General features: G+C 39.2%; 1 protein-coding gene across 1 annotated transcript; it reads right to left on the bottom strand.

The window, feature by feature from the left end:
• Nucleotides 1-8,944: 8,944 nt before the first annotated feature.
• On the bottom strand, nucleotides 8,945-17,574 carry LOC143631943 (pleiotropic drug resistance protein 3-like). The gene is made up of 24 exons (XM_077100556.1): nucleotides 17,225-17,574; nucleotides 16,577-16,700; nucleotides 16,353-16,438; nucleotides 16,146-16,230; nucleotides 15,892-16,051; nucleotides 15,707-15,783; nucleotides 15,461-15,514; nucleotides 15,293-15,383; nucleotides 14,910-15,211; nucleotides 14,557-14,838; nucleotides 13,768-14,081; nucleotides 13,530-13,690; nucleotides 13,327-13,430; nucleotides 13,100-13,253; nucleotides 12,950-13,011; nucleotides 12,720-12,836; nucleotides 12,290-12,622; nucleotides 11,918-12,208; nucleotides 11,723-11,806; nucleotides 11,473-11,606; nucleotides 11,060-11,287; nucleotides 10,639-10,810; nucleotides 9,988-10,242; nucleotides 8,945-9,406 (listed from the first exon to the last, which is right to left on the bottom strand). Exons 1-24 carry the CDS (start codon nucleotides 17,572-17,574, stop codon nucleotides 9,140-9,142), a joined length of 4,287 nt encoding a protein of 1,428 aa, XP_076956671.1. The 3' UTR covers nucleotides 8,945-9,139.
• Nucleotides 17,575-18,245: the final 671 nt, after the last annotated feature.

Raw genomic sequence — 18,245 nt, 5'->3', positions numbered from 1 at the left:
GGCTTTTAGGCGAAGTTAAACCTCAGGCGAACTTGGCTTTTAGGCGAAGTTACCATTTCAGCGAAGTTGCCATCAGGCGAACTTGGCTTCAGGCGAACTTATCATCAGGCGAACTTGGCTTGCAGGCGAAGTTCATCAGGCGAACTTAGCTTGCAGGCGAAGTTCATCGCTTGAAGGCGAAGTTGCCCAGATGAAGGCGAAGTTGTCGCGCTGCAGATCTGTTTGCCCATAACTCCTTCGTTTCTTAGCCAAATAACTCGATTTTGGTACCCACGGAATCGTATGATCGGCGCCTACAAATCCCAACCATCAAATCGGCCTAAAATCGACGTTTTAGGGGTCCGATTTGGGCAGTTGTGTTTCGGGTCCGATTAACCCGTCAAATCCTAACCATTTTCAGTAATATTAGCTTTGCGGGATTAGTTCTTACCTTTCCAACTCAGATCTACCAGCAAAAATCTCGGGTCTCGACTTCGGATCTCGGTCGGTTATGTGTGCTTTTGAGTGTGTAAAAGAGAAAGATGGAAATAAAATGATATCTTGGGCTTGGGATGGGTATTTATAAGCCCACGGACCCAAGGCCCATTCTCATTTAACCCATCTTACGTAATCTAAGCCCATGACCCGTTCCTTACTCGACATTAAATAACTAAAACGTGAAATCACTAAACATAACTTTCTTTATTCAACATTATAAATTTTAGGATGTTACAAGTCTTCCCCCCTTAAGGAGGTTTCGTCCCCGAAACCTAACTATTATATAAACAAACTAGGGTAAAACTTGCGCATCTCATCCTCGGCTTCCCAAGTAGCATCTGATCCCTTGCGGTGTTTCCATATTACTTTTACCAAAGGTATAGTTTTGTGACGAAGCTGCTTCTCCTTGCGATCAACGATCTTTATCGGTTGCTCGATGTAGTTCAATTGTTCATCAACCTCAATGTCCATTAATGGCACGTGAGACGTGTCATCAGCTAGACACTTCCTCAGATGAGAAACATGGAAGGTTGAATGAATTCCTTCTAACTCATCGGGTAAATCCAGCTTATAAGCTACTTCCCCCACACGATACAAAATTTTAAATGGTCCAATGTACCTCGGACTTAGCTTCCCTCTCTTTCTAAAACGGATAATTCCTTTCCAAGGCGAGACCTTAAGCATCACATTGTCGCCAACGTTAAACTCAATTGGTCGTCGCCGCTTATCTGCATAAGACTTTTGTCTGTCTTGAGCGGCTTTCATTCTTGCTTTGATCTGATCGAACTTTGAAGACGTTTCTTGAACCACTTCTAGGCTTCCCATTTCTTTCTGACCAATCTCACCCCAACACACCGGGGTTCTACATCGTCTACCGTAAAGCATCTCAAACGGTGGCATACCAATACTCGAATGGTAACTGTTGTTATAGGAGAACTCTGCCAGATGCAGATGATCATCCCAACTTCCACCAAAATCTAAAACGCAAGCACGTAGCATATCCTCAAGGGTTTGGATCGTCCTTTCAGACTGTCCATCGGTTTGAGGATGATACGCCGTACTGATGTTCAACCTCGTCCCCATAGCTTCATGAAATTTCTCCCAGAACCTCGAAGTAAACCGTGTGTCCCTATCAGACACGATCGATAACGGTACTCCATGCTTGGTTACCACTTCCTTGATGAACAAGCTTGCTAACATTTCTGACGAGATGGCCTCTCGTATGGGCAGAAAGTGAGCACTCTTGGTCAAACGGTCCACAATCACCCAGATGGTATCATGTTGCTTAGCTGTACGAGGTAGCTTAGTTATGAAATCCATGGTGATGTGTTCCCATTTCCACTCAGGTATCTCTAGCGGTTGCATCTTCCCATAAGGCTTTTGGTGCTCGGCTTTGACTTGTAAGCAAGTTAAGCACTTACTAACATAATCCACTACATCGTTCTTCATTCCTGGCCACCAGTAATCTCTTTTCAAGTCTTGGTACATCTTTGTAGCTCCTGGATGGATTGAGTACCTTGACTTATGAGCTTCATCTAAGATTCGACTTCTAAGATCACCATGGCGTGGGATCCACATACGGTCGAACCTAGTCTTAACTCCATGAGTGTTTTCCATCAACTCATCTTGCTGGCCATAAATCCTTTCTTTCTTTACTAACCCTTCGTCTACTAACACTTCTGACTGCACTTTGATGATTTCTTCAAAAAGACTTGAGTTCATGATCAACTTGTATGATTTCACGGTTGCAAGGACTTCCTCATTCTTACGACTTAGCGCATCAGCGACCACGTTAGCTTTACCGGGGTAATACTTAATCTCACAGTCGTAATCCTTTATCAATTCTAACCATCTTCTCTGCCTCATGTTCAATTCTTTCTTCTCGAAGAAGTACTTTAAACTCTTATGATCTGTATAGATAGTGCACTTAGTACCGTACAGGTAATGCCTCCATATCTTAAGAGCATGCACTACAGCTGCTAACTCCAAATCATGCGTCGGATACGTACTCTCATGGACTTTCAACTGTCTAGACGCGTAAGCTATCACCTTCCCTCGTTGCATCAACACGCAACCTAACCCTTGATGCGAGGCATCAGCACAAACAACGAAATCCTCATCACCATCGGGTAAAGTAAGGATTGGAGCTTGCGTGAGTCTCTTCTTCAATTCTTCAAAGGCTTCCTCCTGAAACTTTCCCCAATTGAATACTATCGTCTTTCGGGTCATACCGGTCAGCGGTGCGGCTATCTTGGAGAAACCTTCGATGAATCTCCTATAGTAGCCAGCTAACCCTAGGAAGCTTCGTATATCAGTCGGATTCTGCGGAGTCTTCCAATTCGCTATCGCTTCAATCTTAGCTGGGTCCACGGTAATCCCCTCCGGATTAACCACATGACCTAAAAATTGCACTTCCCTTAACCAGAACGCGCACTTCGAAAACTTGGCGTACAACCTTTCTTTCTTCAGAACTTCCAATACCTCTCTCAGATGCTCGGCATGGTCAGACTCACTCTTTGAATAAATCAATATATCATCGATGAAGACGATAACCGACTTATCCAACATCGGTCGACACACCCTATTCATCATGTCCATAAATGCTGCAGGAGCATTTGTTAGACCGAATGACATTACAAGGAACTCGTAGTGTCCATACCGCGTTCGGAACGCTGTTTTAGGGATGTCTACCTCTTTCACCTTCAGCTGATGGTAGCCTGATCTGAGATCTATTCGTGAGAACCAACTCGAACCTTGCAGTTGGTCAAACAGATCGTCAATCCTAGGCAAGGGGTATCTATTCTTTACCGTAAGCTTATTCAACTCACGATAGTCTATGCACATTCTCATACTTCCATCCTTTTTCTTCACAAACAAAACCGGTGCGCCCCACGGAGAAACACTCGGTCTGATAAAACCCTTGTCGAGGAGTTCTTGCAGTTGGGACATCAATTCCTTCATCTCGGACGGTGCTAGACGGTAAGGCGCCTTCGCGACGGGCTGGGCTCCTGGTACTAGATCTATCTGAAATTCTATCTCTCGCTCAGGTGGCAACCCCGGAAGATCCTCAGGGAATACTTCTGGGTAGTCGCGCACAATAGGAACATTCTTCATTTCTTTCGTCTCGGCCGTAGCGTTGACAACATACGCCAGGTAGGCACCGCACCCTCGCCTTAACAAACCCTCGGCTTTTATCATCGAAATGACATTAAGCCCATAACTCTCCTTATCACCATAAACCGTCACCGCACTACCATCCAATGACTTTAACCTTATCATCTTACTTTTACATACTATCTGAGCCTCAAACTCAGACAACCAATCCATACCCAAGACTACATCGAACCCTCCTAAGGCCATAACATACAAAGTAACAGGGAACTCATGTCCCTCTAACTCTATCTTACAATTCTTAACCATTTTTGTTATTTTCACCGAAGTGTCACTTGCGGTTTCTACTACAAAAGTTTCAGACACTCGGCAGCCTTTCATTTTAGCTAGTTTACTAAACGTCGTAGCTACAAAACTTCTATTCGCACCAGAATCAAATAATACAGAAGCGGAAACATCGTTCACTAGAAACGTACCTGTGACGACATCCGGAATCTGCCTGGCTTGTTCCTGGGTCAGCATGTAGGCTCTAGTTCTGGGCCTAGCTTGATCGGCATCCTTCTTTCCACTACCTCCAGCTACACCTTCAGTGCACTCCCTTGACATATGGCCTGTCTTGCCACATTTGTAACATGCTGGCTTCGCACTGCACTCATTGGCATAATGCCCTACCTTCCCGCACTTATAACAGGCATTCGACCCCATTCTGCATTCTCCACCATGAGCCTTTCCACATTTGAGACAAACATTAGAACTTTTACCCCACTTGCATTCACCACCATGCCTCTTTCCGCAGGTCTTACACGATCTCTTCTCCCACACTTTCTGTTTCTTATCCTTGGAGTTCCATAACTGAGTACCCGGGTCGTTTAGCAGGAGTGACCCCTTTCTTCTCTTTCTCTTCGTCCCTTTCCACCCTATCATCCGCGGCCACGTCAGCAAAGACCATTTCCGCGAGTCCAACAGCCGAATCAAAAGTAGCAGGTTGAATCGCCCTGACTAACATGCGGACCTTTTGTGGCAACCCTCTCACATAACATTTGATTCTCTTGACCTCAGTGTCAACCATGTCAGGCACCAACCTAGATAGTCGGTTGAACTCCGTGGTATACTCACGATGCGTCATCATACCGGCTTTCAAATTCTGGAACTTCATCTCCGTTCTTTCAACCTCGGCATCTGCACAGAACTTCTTCATTACCAACTCTTTCAAATCTTCCCACCTCATCTCTTTGATCTCTTCACGGGTCTTCCTCTGCTCCACACTCTCCCACCAATACATAGCCTCATCTACGAATGACTGAGTAGCATAACCCACAGCTTGGTCGGGACGGCATTCGCTAATGCGGATAACCTTGTCCATAGCGGTTATCCACTGGAGAGTAGCGATTGCGTCTCCTAAACCAGTCAGCTTAGGCGGGTCACAACCTTTGAAGGACTTATAGCTGCACCCACCTTGTCCTCCTCTCCTATCATCGACTTTCACTGACTTATCCCCACTCGAGGCCCCTCTTTCACCTTCCCCATCCTTTCTACCATCACCACCCGCCCCTTCAGCAGTTCGCTCACGGCTTCCAGCAGATCCTTCGGGATTCAGGTTCTTCACAGCAGCAACTACAGCCTGAACGATGGCTGCTTGAACTGCGGGGCTAAGTTGAACTTCTTCGTTGTTGTTCTGGTCTCCTCCAGCCGCGCTTCCTTCATCTTCGGTGTGGGAAGCTTCTTCCACCGAGGGTTGCCGGACAAGACGAGGACTGCCACGACGCCCAGTGCGACCCCCAGTTTCGACAAATTCTCCAGCTCCAGCCATTAGTATTCTAAAGGGGAAAACACAAACATCATCACTCAAGGAACTATCTAGTACAAGGATAGTAAGGCTAACAGGTAATAACAGTGGCCAGTTGTGATTAGCTGATCACGTTACTTTCCGCGTCCTATACACTTCCTTTTATGAGTCTATTTGTGCTGGTTCTACTTAAGTAGTTAGTCAATTCAAAACAATCAATTATTCCTATCCGTACCATTCTCATATCTTTTCTTTCTCATTAACGTATATCATTTAATCATACCTTTCACCTTTACTGATCTTGCTTGAGCGACACATGGCATTCTTGAACTGGCATCTTCTTTCTTTTCTTACTTAAATCCCATTCTCTGTTCGAGTCTAAGCATGTAGGATGCTTAAATCTCTCGAACTTTGCTCTGATACCAACTTGTAAGGCCCCGTTACCGGTAACCCTACTTTCGTGTTGGATTTACTCATAAACACAGTTCTAAATATCAGAGTTAATTAAAAACTTTACGCGGAATATAAAACTTCATAAAACATTACATATCGATTCATAATCATGTCTTAAAACATTCCTCTTGTCTTTCAAAATCAAAACATAACTTATAAAACATATCAGATCTTCAGATGCCAGGCTTTAGTCTTCTGCCATGTGTCCTCCACTCAAGCCAGCTGTCTCAACCTACTCACCTGCGTGCATACTAAAAGTCAGCTACGCTGAGTGAGTTCTAGTTAATCATACAATACCATACAATACCTTATTACATACATACGTACTTAACCTCATAACTTTCTTTCATACACACATAAGTACTCATACCTTCATTCTTACTTACATACTTTCTTTCTTACTTACATACTTTCTTTCTTACTTACATACTTTCTTTTTATTCATAATCATACGTTTTAAAGAGCCTTTCGCCCTATAACCTCACAGATATTATAAGGGTCTGGTCCCTAACATCACAGATATTATAAGGGTCTGGTCCCTAACATCACAGATATTATGAGGGTCTGGTCCCTAACATCACAGATATTATGAGGGTCTGGTCCCTAACATCACAGATATTATTAGGGTCTGGTCCCTAACATCACAGATATTATTAGGGTCTGGTCCCTAACATCACAGATATTATTAGGGTCTGGTCCCTTGTTTTCGAATATTAGTAGGGTTCGATTCCCTCTTCGTTACCATACAACCATACATCATACCTCGAGTATTATTAGGGCTCGGTACCCTTTTCGTAACCATACAACCATACAACCGTCATTTCCTTCTTTTATTAACTTTATTACGTTCATACACATAAACATACATATCATACTTGCCATATTTATAACGTTACAACCTGACAGTACGTGCAATATCCGAAGATCGTTCACGTACCATCAAGCAATCGTTCATACATAACATACTTACCATATTTATAACGTTACAACCTGACAGTACGTGCAATATCCGAAGATCGTTCACGTACCATCAAGCAATCATTCATACATATCACATATATCACATATGGCATACACTTATCACTTAGGATAAATGTATTAACAACACATCAAGTATGCACACAGCCCCGAAAACATAACAAGGAATGGGGCTAGAAACTCACCTGGATCCTGTTACGTTCGCCGTTGATCGTAATTCCTTTCTTTAACTGGGCTCGGCTAACTGTATAATATTTACACATATCAATTAACTACTACTACTCGTTTTGTATTTCTATCTATATATGACCCACAACGAACGGGGGTCCGGGGGCAGCGCCCCTGGCAGCGGGGTTCTAGGGGCGGCAGCCCCTAGCGGGGTCCAAGGGGCAGAGCCCCTGGCTGGGGTTAAGCTGCCAGGTCAGCTTGGAAAAATTTTATTTTCGATAACTGCCTTAACACATTTTCCATTAGGTTTTTAATTTATTTTATAATCGAACTTCACTTCAGGCGAAGTTAAACCTTAGGCGAACTTGGCTTCAGGCGAAGTTAAACCTTAGGCGAACTTGGCTTCAGGCGAAGTTAAACCTTAGGCGAACTTGGCTTTTAGGCGAAGTTAAACCTTAGGCGAACTTGGCTTTTAGGCGAAGTTAAACCTCAGGCGAACTTGGCTTTTAGGCGAAGTTACCATTTCAGCGAAGTTGCCATCAGGCGAACTTGGCTTCAGGCGAACTTATCATCAGGCGAACTTGGCTTGCAGGCGAAGTTCATCAGGCGAACTTAGCTTGCAGGCGAAGTTCATCGCTTGAAGGCGAAGTTGCCCAGATGAAGGCGAAGTTGTCGCGCTGCAGATCTGTTTGCCCATAACTCCTTCGTTTCTTAGCCAAATAACTCGATTTTGGTACCCACGGAATCGTATGATCGGCGCCTACAAATCCCAACCATCAAATCGGCCTAAAATCGACGTTTTAGGGGTCCGATTTGGGCAGTTGTGTTTCGGGTCCGATTAACCCGTCAAATCCTAACCATTTTCAGTAATATTAGCTTTGCGGGATTAGTTCTTACCTTTCCAACTCAGATCTACCAGCAAAAATCTCGGGTCTCGACTTCGGATCTCGGTCGGTTATGTGTGCTTTTGAGTGTGTAAAAGAGAAAGATGGAAATAAAATGATATCTTGGGCTTGGGATGGGTATTTATAAGCCCACGGACCCAAGGCCCATTCTCATTTAACCCATCTTACGTAATCTAAGCCCATGACCCGTTCCTTACTCGACATTAAATAACTAAAACGTGAAATCACTAAACATAACTTTCTTTATTCAACATTATAAATTTTAGGATGTTACAGATCATCAGCATACGAACATGGGCATCGTTGGCGACCCATGTGGCATGATTAGGGTTAGGTTGAGATGTTTTAGGAGCATCTGTGGCCGATGATGCAGGCTGTTCAATCACAGACGATGGAAAGGGGATAGTCCCATCAACATAGCCTATCAAATTGTTTGTGACAAGAAACGGATGAATCATGGTTTTCCAAAAACCATAATTTGTGGGAGAGAACGTGAAAACGAACTTTTGAGAATTGTGAGAAGTTTTCTTAGTTGTGGAGAAAGCAACAAGTAAAGCCATTGTTTGGCTGAAAAAAAAAGGAAGAGGCTGTGGTGCCGGAAGTAGGGTGGGGCAGCAGTTAGGGTTATGCTAGCTGTGATACCATAATAAACTTACGATCGTATACTATTGTATGTATTGATAGGTAATTACATTCGGTATATATAGGACATACATTTACACTTTGTATCCTCCTATTTCTAAACTTATATTATTAACTGTCTAATATAACCTTTGATGTATTAAGTAACATTTTGGTATAACCTTTGATGTATTGAGTAATAATGATTTTTTAAATGGTAAAAAAAACTCTGTAACCATTAATAATTAGTACACATTATTTAATTTACTACATTAAGTAATGCATATTTAATTCAGTACACTATATAATGTAACCACTAATACTTATTAGTATTTAAATAATAATAATACCCTAATATAATTAGTGTTTAAGACAGGTTGGGTTAGATGTAAAATAAGATTAAATCTTATAAGCCCGTCGTGTAGATACCATCAAAACAACCTTTAAACCAAACATCTCTATAACATTTACCATCTCTAAACCTTGTGTCGTTGTGTAATATGGTTTAGGCGGTACTTACTCTCGGCGGTTTTAGATATTCCTATAAAGACAACTCAAATTTCACAAAACAAATAATGTGGTAGATTGCAATCATTTGTCACACTTGGGTACATACATACTTTAGATGCTCAATATACATCTACCTTCTTTGGAAATTGAGTTTAGATACAGAATATGCAAATAGAGATGCAAGAACAATAGGATATAGTGCAAGAAGAACAAACACAAGTGGTAACTGATCATGATGATACCCAAAGTAATCTCTTACGAAGGCTTCCACCGACTTAGTTTCCCAGAAAACTAAGATCTCCTTCTTCACATCACCATATTGAGAAGCAAGCAACGCGTTAAGTGACCATGAAGTTGGAGTCAAATAGTACATCCATGTCCACCAGTGTGGAATTTTCTGCAGGAAATTAAGCACAATAATAGTAAGCTTTGCATCATGTATAAATACAACTATATTTTCTTTTCGTCATATATATCGGGTTACATAACATCCATATTTGCATCTATACAAGTGCCATATGACATAATTAAAAACAACTGAGAGACTGAATTGGTGAATAATATCTTTTATGTATTAAATAAGTGAAAACCATATCTCCTTGTATAGAAAGGTTACAGTAAAAAAGATAATGATATAGATAACCAACTAATAATGATGAAACGTTAATAACTTTCATAATAATTAAACCAAAGATATAATAATGGCGAACAAGAACAAACAAACTTATAGTTATAATAGATAATAAGCATCCTTAGTTTACTTATATCTAAAAGTTGTACACTCGACTCGACTTTTGCAGCAAGACAAATAACATATGTAGGGGTTGAACTTAATCATCCGGTTAGTCTTATTCGTTGAAATATGAAGAGTCCACGTGATTTTAAAGTTTATAGCTAGTTTTGGTGGCAGAAAAAGCCAAAATGGATAAAGAATGCAATGAATAAAAAGTGACAAGTTATGAATAAAAAGTGACTTACTGGTTTAGGAATTAAAAATCCACCAAACAAGTTAAACATGGTGTAAAATGCAGACGATAGAATGGCGGCAACTGGAAAGCTAGGTGTCACAACAACAAGGAGCATTCCCATATAGGTGAAGTACATCAATGTGCACAAGAATGTATAGAAGTACGAGAAAACCTTGTACGCTGACCAATAGTATCCGATCATAGGATAAGTGATGCACACATATACAAGTGACTGGGCAAATAGATAAGGAAACTCAATTGCCACCTACATGATATAATCAAAACATTTTAGGTTGTAATTAAACAGTCATAAACCTTCTTCATCTGTTAAGCAACTCATACATAAAAATATAAAATGACTTTCACATGTGAAAACAGATTTTTAGATTAAGAGTTTGAATATTTTACAACATAACATTTATATAAAATTTTTGACAAATCAATTTTTTATACTTTTAATCTGGTTGGTAAAAATAGACCATGCCCAAAATATAAGGACCAACCGGCCTAAAATTTGAAGCATGTTAATGACCCGTTGTTGTGCACCCAGTCCTAGGTGAAGATTAGTAGAGTTAAACTTAGTTTTAGAAGCCTTATGTAACATACATATTACTTGTAACATACACATACAATTAGTAGATAACAAGGATTTTATTTATACCTGTGCAAGAGCATAAGCCCAAGATGCATACATCCCAGAAAATCTTTCTCGATACAAAACAGTTCGCTCCATGGAAACGTATGGTATTACCGAAGAGGCATTGTTTATGCCACTAAAAAGAATAGCAGCGAACATTGAACCAAACACATTGAATAAGCTCTGCTGGTTATGTCTGTCATGTGGAGGGATACCATATGAGATGACTTGAAGGAAATACGAAGGAGATAATACGTACTATCCAACTTTATGGTGAATATTCAATTAAATTTTTGTGATATGTACCAAATGAACAATTTAAAACTCTTTACATCCAGTTCAAGATGGATGGAAATTTAGCTATGAACTTTCCAAATTATCTGCACATAAAATTATGTAGAAACAAGCAAGGAACACATGATATGCATAATGTATATTAACTTACATCTTCTCTCCTTGGTTCCAGAAGAGTAACCCAAACATAAACGATGTAAAGAGCATATACATGGAACGCATCAAGTTGTATGAAGGACTTCTCCAGTAAGACAAGTGTTGTTTCCATAGGCACGCCTTGAATTGGCCCCAACCATTTTGTGGAAAACGTGTCGGAAAATACAAATCTTTTGAACCAGGAGGTGGTTTACTTAATGTCTTTACAAGCTCTTTATTGCTCCTAACATAAATAAAAAACAGAAAAATAACCTGTCATGTTACAGGAGTCGCACAATGTAACTATCTGTTAATATGCTTATAGAGTATGCATTTTACTAGTTTACTCGAAGCTTTTATTATTTAATAGAGTTGTTTGAGCTTTATATACCAATATGTTGGCATCATATTATAAAAGATGAGACTTACTCATACAAAGTTGAAGTAGAATAGATTTGTCCAAAATCAACACCGAGTTCAGCTTCCATTGATGTGGAACTAACCTCTAACATCCATGTTGCTGGATTATAGTTGTCTCTAATCTTTGGCACCCCCGGGATGTTCTGTTTAAATGATAATTCGATCATGTGAATTTGAGATTATATTAGTTAAGATACATTATGAAAGGGGGATGATGCATATGTAACATGTGCATCTGCATGTTATGAGCTCAACTGACCTCAAAGTATTCAATGACCCTACTCGAATTGCGACCCAAGGGCCCGCAGTAGATCATGCGTCCACCATTTTTCAATAGGATTAACTACATGAACATGGGTGGGATAATATATTACTAAACTTAAGACAGAAAATATATTCTAACTAAGTTAACACTCATCTTTTTCTCTTGAGTACTTAAATATCTCATTTTTACCTCATCAAAGGCCTCAAATATGTCAATGCTCGGTTGGTGAATTGTGCAAACGATAGTTCTTCCTGTATCAACAATATTCTTCACAGCTCGCATAACAATGGCAGCTGACCTGGCATCCAGTCCAGTCGTAGGTTCATCCATGAATATCATGGAGGGATTAGCAACAACTTCAACAGCAATTGTGAGCCGTTTACGCTGCTCTGTTGATAAACCGCTAACTCCAGGAATGCCAACCAAGGCATCTTTTATGGCATTAAGCTCAACCGTTTCCAAGACTTCTTCTACAAATTTCTGTACATACCATAGGAAAAAAGTTACATATATACTATTACCAAAAGTAACAGGCTATTATTTTGTGTAATTCTTTTGTACATGCTTAGTTTTTGAATCAATGTCCGGATGAAGACGGAGCCAGGCAGAAAATATAACTGATTCTTCGATTGTAATTTGGGGAGAGTGTACATCAGTTTGCTCACAGTAGCCCGAAATCCTTGCAAAGGTATCTTGAACTTTTGGATAGCCCCCGATCCTAATCTCCCCTTCGACAGTGCCACTTGTTTTCCTTCCCGAAAGAACATCAAGAAGTGTTGTTTTTCCAGCACCACTTACACCCATCAAGGCTGTAAGCACTCCGGGTCTAAAAGCCCCAGTGATGTTGCGAAGTAACTGAAGTCTTTTTCCAGTGAAGCCATGCTCCCTCATTTCCTAGAATTTAAATTATTAAGACAGAACAATAATCTATATTGTTAATATGAACGGAATATATAACAAAGTTTGTATTTAAATAGTTTTAACTAATTACTGGTGGGGGCTCGACATGGTACTGCAGATCTTGAAAGGTAATCGCTAGTGGTTCAAAAGGTAACACCATTTTTCCTGTAAAAATAAGAAGATGAGATATTAAGTAGGTATTCAATAAAAAAGAATAAATCCCATGAGAAAACTAAATATGGCATGAAAAGAAAAGAAAACATCAAAACCTTGATGAGGCTCTGAGATAGTTTCTTCGGTTGTTTTACCCTTGAGAGGGTGTTGTTTGGATCCTTCACCTACAGACAACTTTTCCTTTGAAATAATGGCGCGAGTACCAGGCGCTAAACCATTAAACAACCATAATTGTTCATCAGAATGTGCATCATCTATATTCAAAGTTGACTTGTGATATTGAAAAGAGGAAGTTACCCTTAAAGTAGCTTAAAGCCAAGATGAAGCCTATGTTAAACAACAATGCAAAACCGAACATGGCACCAAGTGATATCCAGAAATAGTATTCCTCAAATTCTAACCCACGACTTTCGAGTGTTTGTAGACCTATTGTCGTGTTTGTAGACGTCATCTGCTTGGGTAAGTTTTTGAAAAATGTATCAGAAATTCCCCATGAAATATATCAGCGACTTTTAAGTAATTACCTTGTTCCATCTCGGAGCATGAAATTCATTCACCGCAAGACCTATTTCCCCATACGACAACGGAGAAACCCAGAATCCCCACTTCAACCAAGCTGGCATTGAAGCTACAACAAGTTCCAACCCTTAGTTGATCTGCAAGTCTTTATAGTCTATATATATATATGGAAAAGAATAACAAAGACACTGCTATACTAGGAACTTACTGTGTGGTATGATGAAGCCTCCGAAGCACAATAAGAACACTATTGCAGTGCTGCCTACTGTTGTAGCAGCAGCCACAGTTTGGAAAACTGATGCAAAGAACCGGAACATGGACACTGATGTGAAGTGTGTCGCAAAAAGGAGCATTAGCTGACGGAAGAACCTACAAAGCATACATGTTAGTGTGGTTTTGAGACAGTTGAGACGGATGGTGAAATAGTTTATATATATGATGCTCACCTTTCAGGTTCAGGGCTATATCCGATGACATAATAAGTGAGACATGTCCAAATAGTGGATTCCATCAATGATATGGGAATCTTAAGAACAGATGCAGGAATTGCATATGCCCAAGAAGGATAGAAGCACATGTCCCTTTGTTTATAGAAAACTTGAAGTCTTGCAACTGTCATTGATGCTTCTGGGAACCCGTCAACTAGAAGAATTACAAGTGCATAAAAGAGTGAACCAAGATAATAATTTGCATCAATCACATCAGGCTTCAATCTAGTTCGGAAAAATACGGTCATTGTGATTATTGCAATTATGATGAGCTGCAATAAGTAACCAGAATAATTAGACCGTCTAACTAAGGCAATATAATAATAAACATATCACTTGAATCAATGATTATTAAGCAGGATATGTTAGAGGCTTGCACATCTACGAGGACATGATAGGACTTCTTGGAGACGTGGGGTAAAGAATAGGGACTTTTAGTTGGTTTTTTCTTTATGTTACTACTCTCACTAGTATTTTTGTTTTTATTTGTAACTTTATGTTATTTGTATTTTTATACAGTAAAAACAGGTTTGTTTTTATTTATTTATTTGTTTTTTTAAAAAAAGGGTCTGGTTGTAAGCAGTTGGGATAGAAGAAATGCTTGCCCAAATCTCACCTCCATAGATAATCCCTAATCTATGAGTGGGATTGTTGTTTTTTTTTTGTTTGTTTATGTAATGATGATGATAATATTAATGTAAGGAAGGTGAAATCAAAATCATGAGAAAGGAGTGATATTATGAGCACCTGAACTGACTTGAAGATGTAGACAAAAGAATTTCTTTTCATGAGCAGAATTTCCCTAGACATGCAAGCTCTAAAAAGAGACCATTTAGAAAGAGAATAGACATTGAAGGATATGGCTTTCTCGTGACTCTCTGATCTCACAAAGGGTTTGGATATATCCTCATTCATCTCTTTTCCCAAACGAGATTCCTTAAATCTTGTGGAAAAGGTGTCTACCGATACATAATTATAGGTTTGTTCATTTCTGCACCAGTAGGCCGCTTGGTCTTTTCTTGACACAACCTGTGAAGAATAACTTGTTATATATTACACGAAAACTCTCGCTTAAGAAGTGGACATGAATGGGGCATTACCTCTTGGAGGAAGTCAGCTACGCCTTTCCTTTCGGGGCATGTAAAACCAAAGCCCTCAAAATACTCCAAGACATTACTGCGCGGCCCATGATACACGATTCTTCCTTCTGCCATCAACATAATGTCATCAAAGAGATCAAATACTTCTGGTGTTGGCTGAAGAAGTGAAATGAGTATTGAAGCGTCTGTTACATGCGCCAACTGCTGAAGGCAGGCAACTATCTGATATGTACTGGAGCTGTCTAATCCATTTGATATTTCATCCATGAATAAAGCTTTCGTGGGACCAACAATCATCTCCCCTAAAATCAATTAACCACAGAAGTTAGATTCAGTTATACACATTAAACCTCACTATAAACCTCAATATATGCACAAGTTACCTGTAGTCAATCTTTTCTTTTGACCACCCGAAATTCCTCTTCTCATGGCATCTCCAAACATTGTATCAGCACATATGTCAAGGCCAAGAATCTGATAGTGATGGGAAATCGAACCTATTATACATACTTAAATAACAACACACTGAATATATAATAATATTACACTACCTTCAGGATGTAGTTTGTTTGGAGAGTTGTCTTTTGTCCTTCAATGGAAATTGCCTGTGAAGATTATAAACCAAATATCACAAACTGAAACTATATATTACACTTTTCTTGTTTTAAGGGGCATAATTAACATATAATGTTTTGGCTTCATAGATAAGATAATGAAAGTTTCACAAATTTTAATCGAAACGGCTTACGCAAACATTCATTTAAAATAGCATAAACAACACAATTTAGCATTTTTACCTTCATAAAAGTGTCTAGATCTGGATCAGGAACAATCCCTGCTTCTTTCTCCCTCCCATTAACCTCCATCATAATCTCTAAATAAGAAGAAAATAACTATCGTTTAATTCTTGAACCATCATTACTTGGAATGGGATACAAAACTACATGGATTATTATGTGCAATAAGTAGCAATAACACATACCTGCACGGGTTCCAGTACCCTGGCAACGAGACGAAAAATCTAGCGTTTCCCTAACAGACATCTCAGGGATATGCAAATCATCTTGGCTTATATAAGCAGAAGTCTTTTGCGGAACAAATTCTTCTAGTTTGTACCCATTGTATGAAACTTCACCACTAATCTGTTTTGGCATGATAACGAAGAAACATTACAGACATTATTGTATGCATAGATATAGCATGTTCATAAAATAAGACAAAATGGAAGTTTAAAACCTTGAGAGTTTTATTTAGGTTCCCTGAGAGTGCTTTCAACAATGTGGTTTTCCCACTTCCTGGAGGACCAAGAAGGAGAGTCATCCTGAAATATCGTATAAAGACCGATAGATTACAGTTATGGTAGTCATCATTCTAAGTCTAATACATTCACAATGGAAGTATCTTCCATATATATATAATTAGGAGATTGAAACAGATTCATACCTTCCTGGCTTAATAACACCACTGACATCCTTTAAGATGGTTATCTTTGCCTGTTTAGACATTAAACCGGGTATCATGATGATCTCCTGTCACAATAAAAATGAAGCTAATATTAGAAACTCACTGATATTTACTTTGAACCAACAAAACTTCACAGTTGTTTATTAGTACTGTATATGTTTATGGTTAGAATGGAGGTCGGTCATAGTTAGATCAATACTTACAGAAAGCAAACTCTGAAATGAATTCCATAGAGTCGGGAGTGGCTTGCCATGAACTACTTTACACTCGGCTTCTACACGAAGATTCTTATATCTTACCTCCACAGAGGGCAACTGAACACCGACCCTAAACAACCAGATTAATTATGTGAGCTGCCATCCCAATGTAAGTGGAAAAATCAACATGAAGCCAAGTTAATTTAATGGTTGGACATATGGGTAAGCAAGTGTGGAACTATTGGTCCTAACTGAATGAAGATATATACATATATGTGTAGGGAGTAAACAAGTCAAGCTGAGTCGGGTTGGGCTCAGGCTTGAAGTTAAACGCTCGGCTCGTTTATCTTAATGAACTGAAATGGTAAGACCAAGCTCAACTAGTAAAAAGCGAAAGGCAGCTCATTTTTTATTAAAATTATCTAGTTCCGGTATACAATTATAATAATATACCAAAGGTCGAATTTATAGCTACACGATTTATTGATATAAAAATCCGAGCTTAAAATTAAATGAGTCATGCGAGCTTAAATTGGCCCGGGCTTGGAAACGTTCGTTTACAAACCAAGACAAGCCACGAGCTTTTTAAACAGCCCTTACCCTAAGGAAACAAAAGAAAGAAAGAAAGAAAAAGAAAAAGGAAAGCTTAATTACTTGTCTGTTCGTTTTCTAAGCTTCTGCAACAACCGAAGGTTGTCATTCTCAATGTGTTTGATAAGCTTCTCAATAAACATGTGTCTCTCGGGAGCAAGTAGCTTTGTGACATCAACCACTTTCTTCCCAATGTTTTCATCATCAAACAAAGATGACTTCAAACGCTCAAATGTTGGCAATCTATCGATTGCCTCCCACTTTTCAAGATTCTCATCCGGAGTAGTATTCACATTTGTATTAGCTCGAAAACTCGACGTATGATGGCGAAAAGATGATCTTAAACTTCTTCCTATTTCTGAAAGCTCAATCCTCAGTGACTCTATTTCTTCGGAGCCTACGATTTGAGCCATGCTTCTTTACTTTCAGTGACACAAATATGTATACATGTACAAACACATGATATACATATGCATGTATATATATACAAGGGGACTTAGTTCCATCATATGATGCTAAGGTAAGGTCATCCATTACGCATTGATAATGTAATACCTAGCTAGTTATTTTATTATACTGGGAAATTTTATATTTTTTTTAGTTTGAAAACAACTGTGTGTAGACAGAATAATAGAAGGCATATTTTGCGTGTATTAGAGACAATATTATTTAAAGTCACTTTTTTATACCTCGGATATAGGTTTGTCTTTTTAACTATTTGATCATTCTTAGCCAAAAATTGTTCATTGACGGGACTAATATAGTCAAAATTAGTATTATATACATGAACATGTGTTAACTGACGGGATGGACTAAGATCGTTTGAAGATATCCGATAAAGCCGTGTGTTTTCTTAATGGTTTTGTATCCGTTGAAGCGAAGTCAAAACAGTTTTGAATATGTACATCGAGTTTTATTTTTTGCTATCATGCATGGAACTAAATACTAAAATTTGTTTTTTACCAGAGTCATATCGAAGTTATATATTTGAAATGTAAAAATGTAATTAGTTAAATCTTATAGTCATAACAACTCAAAATATATTGAACCCAACAAACATAAGATTGAAGTTAACACATAAGCT

The sequence above is a fragment of the Bidens hawaiensis genome, unplaced genomic scaffold (assembly GCF_021521415.1).
Source record: "Bidens hawaiensis isolate Kalapana, Puna unplaced genomic scaffold, B.hawaiensis_p1.1 tig00006277_1, whole genome shotgun sequence".
In the NCBI taxonomy this organism is placed as follows: Eukaryota; Viridiplantae; Streptophyta; class Magnoliopsida; order Asterales; family Asteraceae; genus Bidens; species Bidens hawaiensis.
The sequence above is the reverse complement of the archived record's forward strand: the minus strand, read 5'-3'. Positions and strand labels throughout refer to the sequence as shown.

Excerpts from the sequence above, each read along its gene's own strand:
- LOC143631943 (XM_077100556.1), bottom strand. The coding sequence starts at position 17,574 with ATGGCTCAAATCGTAGGCTCCGAAGAAATAGAGTCACTGAGGATTGAG. Across the intron at positions 14,082-14,556 it reads ACATCTTCAAGTCAGTTCAG|CTCATCATAATTGCAATAAT; the intron begins GTGCTCATAATA and ends TACTTATTGCAG. Across the intron at positions 12,623-12,719 it reads ACCATGTCGAGCCCCCACCA|GAAATGAGGGAGCATGGCTT; the intron begins GTAATTAGTTAA and ends TTTAAATTCTAG.